The sequence below is a fragment of the Balaenoptera acutorostrata genome, chromosome 1, assembly GCF_949987535.1.
Source record: "Balaenoptera acutorostrata chromosome 1, mBalAcu1.1, whole genome shotgun sequence".
NCBI classification, from domain to species: Eukaryota; Metazoa; Chordata; class Mammalia; order Artiodactyla; family Balaenopteridae; genus Balaenoptera; species Balaenoptera acutorostrata.
Window position 1 is genome coordinate 165,801,947 of NC_080064.1, and position 13,082 is coordinate 165,815,028.

General features: G+C 38.0%; 1 protein-coding gene across 1 annotated transcript in view; it reads left to right on the forward strand.

Moving 5' to 3' along the window:
- The window catches only part of LOC130708096 (uncharacterized), a 312,771-nt gene that overhangs the window by 287,234 nt on the left and 12,455 nt on the right, over window positions 1-13,082 (forward strand). The window contains 6 exon segments of the mRNA XM_057545243.1: window positions 560-634; window positions 2,509-2,543; window positions 3,906-3,949; window positions 4,493-4,706; window positions 8,593-8,693; window positions 12,606-12,641. Coding sequence (XP_057401226.1) covers window positions 560-634; window positions 2,509-2,543; window positions 3,906-3,949; window positions 4,493-4,706; window positions 8,593-8,693; window positions 12,606-12,641 — 505 coding nt within the window.

Below are 13,082 nucleotides of genomic sequence, written 5' to 3' on the forward strand. Positions count from 1 at the left end.
TAAATCTGCCATGATGAATAGCCCCCAGATAAACCACAGCCAATTAGATGAGTTCATTTGTTGAATGGAGTTAGAATTAGCCATTTGATTGTCTGAAGAACATTTGCCAAAAGCAACTCACTTCGTTTTGGCATATTTGATATATTGAGCTGGTATCTGACAGTAGTTGGCCACAGCATAACTTGCTTCTTGAGACTGTTCCTGGAATGTGCTAGTAATATCAGCTTTAAAAGAGGGTGACTGAATTTTTAATTGATAAATAGGAGGGGAGTCACATATATGATTCATCTAAAAATGGCATAGATGATTTAGGTGCAAGTTAAAGAAGTCTAAGACATAGCCATGGTTTTATTCCACATGTATGGAGAGTTTCTACAATTTTGCTGTTTCCCAATAGAATTTTTATATTGTGCCTTTACTAAAATTGCCTTTTTGTCATTACTAAAAGCTCTTCTCAAGACTATTAAAAGTGGTTTCAATCAATGTGTAGCTATCTTTAAAATCATGTATTTTTCTACTCAACTAAATCACCACACCTTTTTCTCTTCTTCCTATATAGACTTAGCTTTGGAACCAAACCCTTCTGACCACCCAAGGCCAAGCACAGTTTGTCTGAGCAAATCTCAAACAGAGGGTAAGGCAATGCTTTTTTTTCCCTGAGAAAAAGAGTGAAAACTGTTTTTGTTTTGTGTATTATAGGAGGTATTTAGAAAAACTCTTACAGTGGTTTAAATGTTTCACTTTTTTTATGTATTCACTTGTCTTATTTTAATATGTTGATGATACAGTTTCCTTTAGTTGTCAGTGTTTTAGGGAGGAGAACACTTAGACTATCTGTTTATACATTTTGCCACCTCTTTATCAACATAGTCAACTGGCCACATGATTTAGATGTGGTCTATTTCTGCATGCTACTTTGTCCTTTTCCCCTTGCTCCGAAGAGCACATATGTTAAAGACAAATGATAGGGTTTAGGTCACAGTTAGGTTTTCATTTGATCAAATCAGAAAAATCAGTTGTTATATATGGGAATTGAGCCTTGTGATTCTGGCCCTGTTTTACACAGTGTTCAACCAGACGAGCCTATCTCACATCCAGATTTCTGCTACTCAGAACTTTTAAGCTATTCAAAACTTTCTCATCCTAATGTAGTGCTGTGCCAGGGTAATAAGAGCAACATGCCATATGGGGTTTTCCAGAAGATTATCCTCAGCATGTGAAACTCAGATAAATTTCCTGTGTCCTCCTTGTTTCAAGATGAGAATCAGAACCGTAGAATTTTTTGCACTCCTGCTTGCCTGCCTGTCTTCCTTAATGTTATGTTAAATCCTAGTTTATTTGCTAAAGAGCCATACGTGACCAAGTTTTTCAGTTGATTACGAGAGCAGGAATACAAGGAGTGAACATTCCATAATATTTAAAGTGAAGCAGCACAATAAAAAACGGAGGTTTGGTTTTTTGTTGTTGTTGTTTTGCTTTTTGTTTTTTTCCGTTAGATCACTGGTTTTTATAAAAGGATATAACTCAGGAACAGCCAGATGGAAGAGATGCATGGGGACAGGGCACAGAGCTTTGATGCCCCCTGCAAGGGTACTACGTGTTCACCAACCTGGAAGCTCCTGGGGTTTCTAACTTGCATTTTTCTAGTGTGTGTACTTGAGCCACTCATTTCTGGTTAGGATTGCTCTATTTCTCAGTTTCTTCCAGAGCCATGAGCTGCTCACATGTAGAGGGGCTCTGGAGACAGTAAAAGAAAAGCTGTCCCATGCCTGTCTCTCTCTTCAGCCTTAAGGAATCCGTGCCTGTGATGCCTGTCTGGAGTTAAAGGAGGCAATGTGAGCAAGAGTGTGGCCTAAGACCCTCTTCAGGCTTTTATTCTTCTGGCCTTTGTTGGAGCAAAACAGTTTTGTGTGCTGTAGATATGTTCATTTAGGTCAGCACACTCATTTTAAAATTTACGTTTAACATAGGTTACTTTCCAGTTGTGTATTTTTTCAGTAAGGTATTTGAGTAGGTTACCATTAAGTGGTTCAGGATGCTTCCAGAGATACTGGTGCGTTCGGAGATGAGTGCCTGGCCAGAAACTGGTTCTTAGAGTTGTCATCTGTAGATGGTGGTAATTAAAGTAAGCTGTGTGTAAATGAAGAATTAGAAAATACTCCTGGCTAGTAGTTCAGCTATGCAGCAGGTAAATTTTTTTATTAGCTAAGTTTCTCACCTGGCCTAATTTGCTTTGTCCTTTTCTTTTGTAAGTGGGGAGTCTTTCATTTGTACCTAATACAGAATATCTATTAGGTCAAAAAAGTGAAACTAAGTTTTTAGATTTTATTTATAGGACTCATCTTGCTGGGTGATTTAAATTATATATTTTGTTGGAAATTATTTTAAAAAATAGAATGGAATTTTATCTCATTGTGTTATTGGTAATCCGTCAAATAATTAGTGACTACTTTTATTTTTCTATGGCATTTGTATCAGAATTCATCAGTTAATTTTTTTTATTCTTAGTGCGGGAAAAGACGAAGAGCAACCCTTTAAACCATGTAAGTAAACAGTTGAAAAGTTAAGAAATTAATAGTTTGAATTAAAAATATGTCTGCCATGATTCCTAAAAATATGATGGATCCAATACTGTTAGCATGGACCTCTTTTTGGTAGATTTTCTAAATCTCTATTTTCCTAATTATCAAATGTATTCAGGAAAGTCTTTGACTTAGTAGTGCCCATTTTTTAAGGGTTCTGACATTTCAGTTAAATTTCACTAATATGGTTGTAGTATAAAGATCTGCCTTAAATTCTTTTGCCTTATTTTTTTGATCTTATTTTTTAACCAAAGTAATAAAAGTATAACAGGTAAGTTAATTTTTAGCACTGTCCATTGACTTCTTGTCATAGCAGGTGAAAGCTTAGCTTCTTCGGTCCACCATGACGTTATTTCCCTCCCTGTGTTCCCTCAACATGTATCAGTTTTTATTACATCAGAATCAATGTTTACATTACTACGACTCTGCAAATATTGTGCACTGCTGAGCCATATAGTTCTCTGACTGTGCCTCCTCCTTGCACACCCTTCATTCTTCTTCTTCAATATTAATGAAATTGGAGCCCTTCTGCACTTCTCTAGGATAACCCAACCCCCTTTTCCTAGCCAACGTGATCTCACACAGCCACATGCAGTAAGTAGCTCCCTGCCCGGTCTCCCTGCTTTCACATTCTTCATTTTTTCTGTGGAATTAATTTCCTGACTATATTCACTTGCCTGTTTTCTAACAGCTATTTTTTTCCCCAAATGTTTGAACATTTGTCACATGCCTATCAAAAATATTTTCCGTCTACTAAGCCACATCTGTTCCATTTTTTTCTTGGAGACACTTTTCCCCGATCTTTTGTCTTCCTACTCCCATATAGACTAGTGTTCCCCTAGGCCTGCTCTATGCCTCTTTTCCTGGGATATCTGTGTGAAGTCATCTGGGATCTCACATAACTCTGCTCTCTTATGTTGGATCCCCTATGTCCTAGATTCTGTTTCCCTCTTGTCTTGTTATACTTCCTTGTTTTACTGGAGCACATTTTCGTGGGAAAAGGGCACATGGGCACAAAGTTTATAGAGATCTAGCCTCTCTGAAACTCCTTCTGTTTGAGAAAGTATAGAATTCTCAGTTGAAACTAATTTTTGCAGTTCTAAAGACACTTCCCTCTCATCTTCTCATTTACACTGTTGCTCTTAAACCTGTTGACATTGTATGGTACATTGTACATTACCGATTTTAGTCATTTCCCCCCATCCCTTCCTTCTCGGGAACCTTTTAGTACCTTCCCTCTCCCTGGGATTTTGAAATTTCATAATTTGGTTTGGTATAGACCTTTTTTGTGTGTTTCTTTGATATTCTGTTTTTTTCTTCCAGGTTCCTATTATTCGGATGTTGGAAGTCTTAGACTTACCAGATCGGTAACTTTTTTCCCCTCCTGCTTTGCATTTTGTCTTTTTGTCCTGCTTCCTGGAGATTTCCTTGACTGTGCTCTAATCCTTCTATTGAATATATTGTTTTGTCTACCTTATTTTCAATTTATAGAGTTCTCTTATATCCTGTCATTCTTTTTTTCACTGATGCAATTTCAAGTTTTCATTTGCTCCTGAGTTTTTATCACTCCCATCAATTCCTTCTTCCTGTTTTGTTTTGTTTTTTTTTAAAGCATCCTTATATTTTATTTTATTTATTTATTTTTTGGCTGCATTGGGTCTTGGTTTCTGCACGTGGGCTTTCTCTGGTTGCGGTGAGCTGGGCCTACTCTTTGTTGGGTGCGTGGGCTTCTCATTGCAGTGGCTTCTCTTGGTGCGGAGCACAGGCTCTAGGGCGTGTGGGCTTCAGTAGTTGTGGCTCATGGGCTCTAGAGCGCAGGCTCAGTAGTTGTGGCGCATGGGCTCAGTTGCTCTGTGGTATGTGGGATCTTTCTGGGCCAGGGCTCGAACCCGTGTCCCCTGCATTGGCAGGCGGATTCTTAACCACTGCGCCACCAGGGAAGTCCCATTCCTTCTTCCTGTTTTGATCTCTTACTTGTTGGGGGCTTCCCTCAAACGAGTGATGGTCCTTGGCTGTCTGTTAAGATCTAATTGGAAGCATCACTTGGACAACTCGTTAACTGATGGGCCTCACTGCAAGGATTTGGGGACCACGCCTCTGAACTCTGAGCCTGCCTTGGGTTCCGTAAGACAAACTGGTTTTCTTGTTCCTGTCCTACTCACTCTCTGTAGGTACCAAGGTTGTGCTTCCTCTGTTCTGCCATGTCAGTTACCACTCCTTTATCTAGTCTTTTCACCTTTCAAACATTAAAAATCATCTGCTGTTTATCCTGTCTTATGTATAGCTTTTTTAAAAAATGCCTTTAATTCTACTGAGATGATATCTGAAAGAAGGGGGAGAGGAAATAGATTTGTGGTCAGTCTACTCAAACTTAGATTTATTCTTTGAATATAGGTTCTGAGTTTGAAGTTTAATTCAATATAATTAACGATATTAATTCAGACAATATTTTGGATTATACCTATAATTAGAATATTATACTTTTCTACTAAGGCCTGGAGTATGAATTCTATTCAAACCACTCACCCTACCATATTGTCCATTAATGTGCAACATAGATGGAGTATTACAGACTTTTCAGTTAAAGTCATTGATTCTTAATAAACGTATCCAAAACTTGTGAAAAGGGGGAAGAAAAAAGTGAACTTCAGCTTTATTCTTTTTTTTTTTTTTTTCATTTATATACTTTTATTTGGGAATGTTTAAATCAATACAGAGAAAACTAAATTTCAGAGACACTGAATATCATTAGTTTGGATATCATTACTTTCTTATAAAAGAAACACGGAAATTATTTACAGGATGAAAGATTTCAGAACTTAAGTGGCAGCTTCACGTGATGCCATTGGGGGAACGGGCAGCTTCACGTGATGCCATTTCAATAGTGACTTATTTTCGTCGACATATTTTCCAAGAATGTCACCATCTCTAAATAAGAAAGAATCCTTGTCATCTAGAACTACTTTGGTGCCTCCATATTCTGGGAGAAGAACTTTATCTCCAACTTTCACACTAACTGGTTGAATCTCTCCACCCTTTCCTTTAGAGCCTGATCCAACAGCTACTACCATCGCTTGCAATACTTTTCCTTGCGATTTTTCTGGAAGCATAATGCCTCCTTTGGGTACAACTTCGGGTGCACTTCTTTCAACTAATACTCGGTCAAAGAGGGGAAGAAACTTTCTAAATGCCTGTCCTGCCATGACTCGGGTTGCCGCACTTCGTACTCTCGCTCTCTCCAGCTTTATTCTTTTAATGGGTTAAAATCAGAGGCAGTAGGCACAGTGGGAAGAGTCATTGGGTGGGGGCAGGATTTCAACAGGTACTTGACCTTTAATGATAAGCTTTGAGGGTTGTTACTTACTAGCCTCCTAGGTATGATTATTTTCTAGTCTTCACCATTAAACCTGAAGTCTACTAAGCAACCTTTCCCCTTATAAAGATTGTAAAAGTCCATGTATTTTGTCCTTAGTGCTGAATGAAGATAAATACTCTTCTTCAGTGACCAATTGAAATAATACCTATGAACATTAAACTGTCAGTAGTGTTTTTTGCTACTTGTTTTTTTTTTTTTTTTTGTATTTGCATTTTATACCCTTATGTGTGTCAGTGCAGTTTATTGAGGTTGTGAGCCAGCAATGGTAAGGCTTTAATCATAAAGGACAGTTATCTTAAATTTTCAAGCAAGATGAGAGGAAAGTAATCTGCTGGCAGCTAACATATCTAGGCTTTGCTCAGAGGCTTCAATTCTGCCATCCTTTAGTGAACACTAGATGCTGGAAAGTTTGAATAGTTTCAGGAGTAGGCCTGTGGAAGTGTTTCTTTTGTAGGATCGAGCCAGTAGACTGTAAGTTGCTGATACATTAAATGAGCCCCCATAGGACTATAGACCACATCTAATTAAAAATTTTAAATGTTTTAGCAGTACTATTTCCAAAGACAAATCAATATACATTCATAATAGAAAAAAAAGTTTTTAATAGAGGAAAACAGGATAAATAGCACCCAAAGCTCTACCAACTAGTCTATATTTTGGTACATTTCCTTACTATTTTTATTCCCCTCATATATATAGATTTTTGGTCAGAATTGACTTTTATTACGTGTAGTGTATGTCATATTATACCCTAATAGTAGTGACCTTAAAAGATAACCTGCTTCGTTTAGAATCAAAGTATTTGAATGAGTGAATTTTCATTTTTCATGCTGTATCTGTTTTTTGAGATTCTAAAATTACACATTAACCAAATAGCTTAAGGACCATATCAGAGTTTTAGTTTAAAACATTTCTAGCTTGAAGGAGAAATTAGTCTTCCAAATAGTGATACTTTTCAAATATGTTACATCTAGAACTTTTTGTTAATAAGGAATAAGTGGCTTTGCATAAAGCATCTGAAACAAGCAAAATGGTGTTTTATATATGCCATTTGGATATTTCTGATTATTGGATACTGGCAATTTTTACTTAAATGCTCTGTATTTTAAAAAGCATCAACTAGATTTTCTCCCTGCCTCACCTTTCATGTATTTGTGGAGGACATTGATGGGAGAGTGTGACAGCATGGTGAAAACTGTTTTATATTAATAGGAGGAAGGAAGGCTCATCTGAATTAGTAAACAAACAAAAACCAAAAACAAAACCCAGCTTTAAAATTGTTTGTATTCTGTGGTATTAAAGAATGCTACTCTTCCTTCCAGTGGCTTTCAGTGATTGGGATTTGGTTATTGGCCTTACTTTAAGGAAGAGAGTTGTCCTAACATAGTTTAGGCCATTTTAGTATTTGACTATTGCCGTGTTCATGGGCTCTTCACAAATAAATGGATACTTCTAAAGTGTTTTAAAGATAGTTCATTCTCTAGAGGGTCTCAAAAAGTTCTTTGTCACCTATCCAACACCACTGTAGATAAATTCTCACGAATTTGTATCTTTAGTAAGATTTACCTCCAGTTGTAACTGATCTTAAATAATTTCTCAAACACTTGTTGAATCCTAATTTGTCCCAGATTCTGTGCTCAGTAGCTGGAGGTAGGAGAAGAATCTTCCTAACCTGGAGAAGCTTGTTTACTTAAGAGGGTGGTACTATGCAAGCAGCTGAGACCATGGAACAGTTGGTAAATTAGATGTGTGAGTGTGCAGAAAGCGAGAAGTGTTGTGGTGTGCCTGCTGGCAGAGGGATCCTAGAGGAAGATGGGGTCAAGCTTGCTGGGACAGGAGGAAGAAAAAGGCACTGCAGGCAGAGAGCAGCATGGGTGAGGCAGGAGTGTCAAATAACACGTAGAACAGAATTAGTACAATTTTGAAATGAATGGCAAGTATTCTCTGAGGTTCTCACTTGAGTAATGTCATGGCAGTCTTACTTAAACATGAAGTGAGAAGTTAAATTCTCAGAGTTGTTTTATCCGTTTTTTTTTGGATGCGAGAGAATCTTTAAGCAGTACCTTTTTGTCCTCCAGATAAGGAAGTTGAGGCCCAGAGAGACTTATGGCCCCCAGCTTTTTAGTGATAGAGCAGCCCTGGCATGCCCAGCCTCTGATTCGAAAACGTTTGTTTCGTCACACTGTCTCCTGAACTAATACATTTATTATTGGTGTTCGTTTACTGCAGTGAAATGCTCCTACATCGGTATTACATAAAGCATTACGTTTTATTGTAGTAAATGAATAGAAATAGGAAATCTCAGCTGCATTTCATTGCTTAAGGAAAAAACCCTGAAATCTTATTCTAAACTTTTTACATTATTATAAAGGTAATTTATAATAGGCGCTTGCCAGGTTTGATTATAGGTACTATATCAAGGCAGCATTTTATAACCCATTTCTCAAAGCTCGTCTGTGGAAGTCAGAGTATAGAGGTTTCCCATAGAGCTGCACATGATATCACACTCAGGCAGTTCATGGAGTGTAAGAAAAATCTTAATGCTTTATCGTTTGACATTTTAACCAAGGAAAAAAACACACTTTATAGGTTTAACTTACTGTGACATTTTCTTCTATTTCCCTTCCCCTTCAGGTATCTCCAGGGCAGCTTACTAAAAAGTATAGCTCATGCTCAACAATATTTCTAGATGACAGCACAGTCAGCCAGCCTAATCTTAGAACCACAGTAAAATGGTGAGTACAAGTAGGTTGCCAAGGGCTGAGTGACAGACCCCCTTATCGCTAAAAGCATCCTAGCCATACATAATTTCATTCATTTGAATTGTCCTTTTCAGTGATCAGGTTAAAAAACTGGTGTCAACTATAGATTGATTTCAAGGACCTAAATATGAATTTTCAGTTTCCATTTTAATCTTAGAGCGCATGATAGAAGGGAAAGCCAGTTAGCAAATAAGAAATCCCAGAAAAAGTATAAATCTTTATTTGACGCATTTCTGTTGTTAAGCCATTGTTGAACATAATGAGAAAGAGAGGTACTTTTTATTGGCTATTTCTAGAAAAAATTATTTCTTTATGAGTTGTAGTCCTCAAACAATGTATACTACTTTGGAAGCTACTCTTAGAAGAAGGAACAGCTTGTCCCCTACTGGCACCAAAGCGACTCTGCATTTAAATTTAATTGGATTTTGTCAGATTTATCCCACTGTGCATTTTTTTTTTTTCCTGCACTATTTCTGTATGAAATTTTACTTCTCCTTGCTGTCCCCCAAAGAGGGGGAGAATATATCAAACCAGTCTTAAGAAATACACACTCAAGCTTAATTTCTTTGTAGATGAAATTTGTTCAACTGAGGTTTTAACTTAATAGACACATTTAATTTTTGTTTATATATATAAATATACCTCCAACACACTGTATCAATCACAGCAGAGAACAATAAAAGAGGTGAGGTTTCGGAAACATGGCTGTGGTCAGGCTTATACTTAAGGAGACACGAACAGTGTCATGATGATGGAAACTATTCTTTAATTTCTGGGAGCACCTCATAGTCCACAATTGGAGATGCACTTTCAAAACACCCTAATGATGAACCTTTCAAGCTTATTTAAGAGAAAAAAACCAAACGGGATGCAGAGCTTCTTGCCTCCTCCCTCGCGGTTGTCCACGAAACATTAACATCTCCTTAGGATATGAATGTTGATTTTCCAGAACACAGTTTGGGAAATGCTATTTGAAAATATTAATGTCCTTATCCTTAATTTTATTTGTTGTCTTAATTTTATAAGCTAATTATATTTTTAATTGGTTTTTAATGTACCAGCTTTTTTTTTAGCTATTTAAATTATCAGTAACTTCTACTTTAATTAAAGACAGCAAGTTCACAGTCATAATAATGTAACTTTCCTCTCTTGCTTACAATAATAGTTGCAGTCAAATCATGTTTCAGCAAAAACTGAGCCCCATCTCTAAAGTCCTGAGTTTGGGCACTTATCACATCATCACTGAATGTTTTTATTCAGCCAAGACACTGAATCTGTGGGTACAAAAACCACTCTACTTTGGCTAGAGTCGCAGCTTCTTTTGAATTCAAAAGAGTCTGATGTCCAGTATATAATTCAAAAGTACTTTGAAGGTTAACCTTGCTCAGGGACTTCCCTGGTGGTGTAGTGGTTAAGAATCTGCCTGCCAACGCAGGGGACACAGGTTCGAGCCCTGGTCTGGGAAGATCCCACATGCCGCAGAGCAATTAAACCCGTGCGCCACAACTACTGAGCCTGTGCCGTAGAGCCCGCGAGCCACAGCTGCTGAGCCCGTGTGCCACAACTACTGAAGCCCACGCACCTAGAGCCCGTGCTGTGCAACAAGAGAAGCCACCACAGTGAGAAGGCCGCGCACCACGACAAAGAGCAGCCCCCGCTCTTGGCAACTAGAGAAAGCCCGCGCGCAGTAACAAAGACCCCATGCAGCCAAAAATAAGTAAAATTAAATAAAATTAAAGAAAAAAAAAAAAAGATTAACCTTGCTCAGACAAGTAGGTTTCATCCTTTTTTTTCCCGACCTAGTCTAATTTTTGGAAGTACAGTAAATTTTAATTTGCTCTCATGAAGTTTTAAAAATGATCATTCATCACATTCATTATTGGTGAAATAAAGGTTTACTGAGAAAATTAATAGGGCCAATTGGCTTTTAGGAATGATTTTGAAAATGTTTATCATGGGGTTAGTTTTCAGTGGGGTAGTTGTTCTCAGTGGGGTAGGTGAGCCTTATTAGAATCACTTATGCAACTTTTCAAGATATATGTTTCTGGATGCACAAAGTCCACCCGCCTGCCCCCGCCTCCAAGACACAGTGTCTGTGTGTCTGTCTGTCTGTCTGTCTGTCTCTCTCTCACCCACGCACACACACCTTTTGACAAGATGGGGAATGATGTGAAGCATGATTATATGGACAAAAGCATCCCGAGTGATTCTCCGATCTTAACCCTAACTCATTCATCCCTAAACTTTGCTGCACGCTGCAGTCATCTGGGGATCTTTAAAAACAGTCCTGATGCCCAAGTCATACCCAGTGCCGGTTAAATCAGAACATCTTGAAGCAGAAGCCAGGCAGTTTTTAAAGCTTCTCAGATGATCCCAGTGTGCAGCTGAGCTTGGGAGCCACTATTTGGTTAGAGGGCAGGAGAAAGAGAACTGCTTCTGATAATTAGTGGGACCTTAGGTAAGTCAGTTTTAAACCTTGGTTCCCTTATCTGTAAAATGGGTTGTTTAATTAAATGTCATCTACGGTTCAGTGGTCCTTTCCATCATAAAACTTCTAATGCTGTGATTTTAAAATCAATTTGAAGATGAAACTTTGAAGCACTATAGAAGTATCCATCTTTGATGCTAACGGTGTTACCGGCCTTTATACAAGTGCTAAGATTCTATAGACCTATTATAAAATTCAGATTTGCCTTCCCTCAATTATTTTGAGTTTCATTTTAGACACTGAGAACAAAGGGGAGCATATAACTTAAGCAGAGAACCCCTTTGTTGCCTAATATACAACAGCTGTGAATAACTTAGGACTATAGTAACTTAAAAAAGACTACCTAAGGACTTGTATCTATCTGTTCGTTAATACTTTATTTAAAATAATTTGGAAATACCTGTCATTAATGGTATACTGTGTAGTATTTTTTTTTTTAATTTTTTCCCCCCCTACTTTATTTATTTATTTATTTATTTATTTTGGCTGTGTTGGGTCTTCGGTTCGTGCGAGGGCTTTCTCCAGTTGCGGCAAGCGGGGGCCACTCTTCATTGCGGTGCGGGGACCGCTCTTCATCGCGGTGCGCGGGTCTTTCACTATCGCGGCCCCTCCCGTTGCGGGGCACAGGCTCCAGACGCGCAGGCTCAGCAGCTGTGGCTCACGGGCCCAGCTGCTCCGCGGCATGTGGGATCTTCCCAGACCAGGGCTCGAACCCGTGTCCCCTGCATTAGCAGGCAGATTCTCAACCACTGCGCCACCAGGGAAGCCCACTGTGTAGTATTATGCTGTATTATTAGCACTGCTTATTTCAGGATAGCTAGACCTATCATCAGTTTTGTGGCTATAAAATTTTGCTATTAAATTTTCTAATAATTATGTAAAAGTGATTTTAAATCATTTTGGTATAGAGCACTTTTATTATTTACTTTTAGGGAAATAATGGAAAACGGATGGGTAGGTGGATAGCGAACTAAATCAACTGAAATGCAGGGGCTAACAAAAAAACCACACACACACACACCCCCCCACACACAAACTACTATATGGCTTAAATTTAAGCATGTGTATAGATAGATATAACTTGTACAGGACAGAAGGTTTTGTGGGTAGAAGGACAAATGACAGGGGAAATATGTAATAATTTATATATTATAATAATCAACCAAAACATGCCTTCTAACAGCATATCTAGCATTTTGGGTCTCCTAATTTTGCTAAAAGCTGAAGAACCTAAAACAAGGGGGAAAGCACCCATGTGGTACTGTTCTGAATTCGAGGATTTCGGGGCCACTGGGCCTCTGGAAGGTCTTCCCTCCTTGCTAACCCCTTTTTAAAAATGTCTTCAGGCCTGATATGATAAAAATCAGTTATTACAATGTATTTTTTTTCCTCCACAGTTTGACCTTAGCAATATATTACCACATAAAGAACAGGTGAGCTCTTTTAAAACCTATCTTGTTATTCCAGCTAATTAATTTACAAGGTATCAAGTTTAGTGTTAGGTAATAACTATAGATGTTACTGGCATAAGCTTTTATTATTCGAGTGCTTTTATTACAGTATAGAAGTGAATCATTTATTTTTATCTTAGGACCCTTAATTCTTAGGTTACTGAGCATCCCAAAGAGTATTTGTTTATATGGGTTATATTGATAATTTACTGTATTAGACATTGAAATTGAGAATTTAAAAAATTAAATCCATTGTATGTTAAAACAGGGTTTGCCTTAGCACTATTGAAATTTTGAGCTAGATAATGCTTTGTTGTGGGGTGTCGTCCTGTGTGTTGTAGGATATATAGCAGCACCCTTGGCCTCTACTCACTAGATGCCAGTAGCACCTTCTTCCCTCCACATTACGACAACCAAAACTGT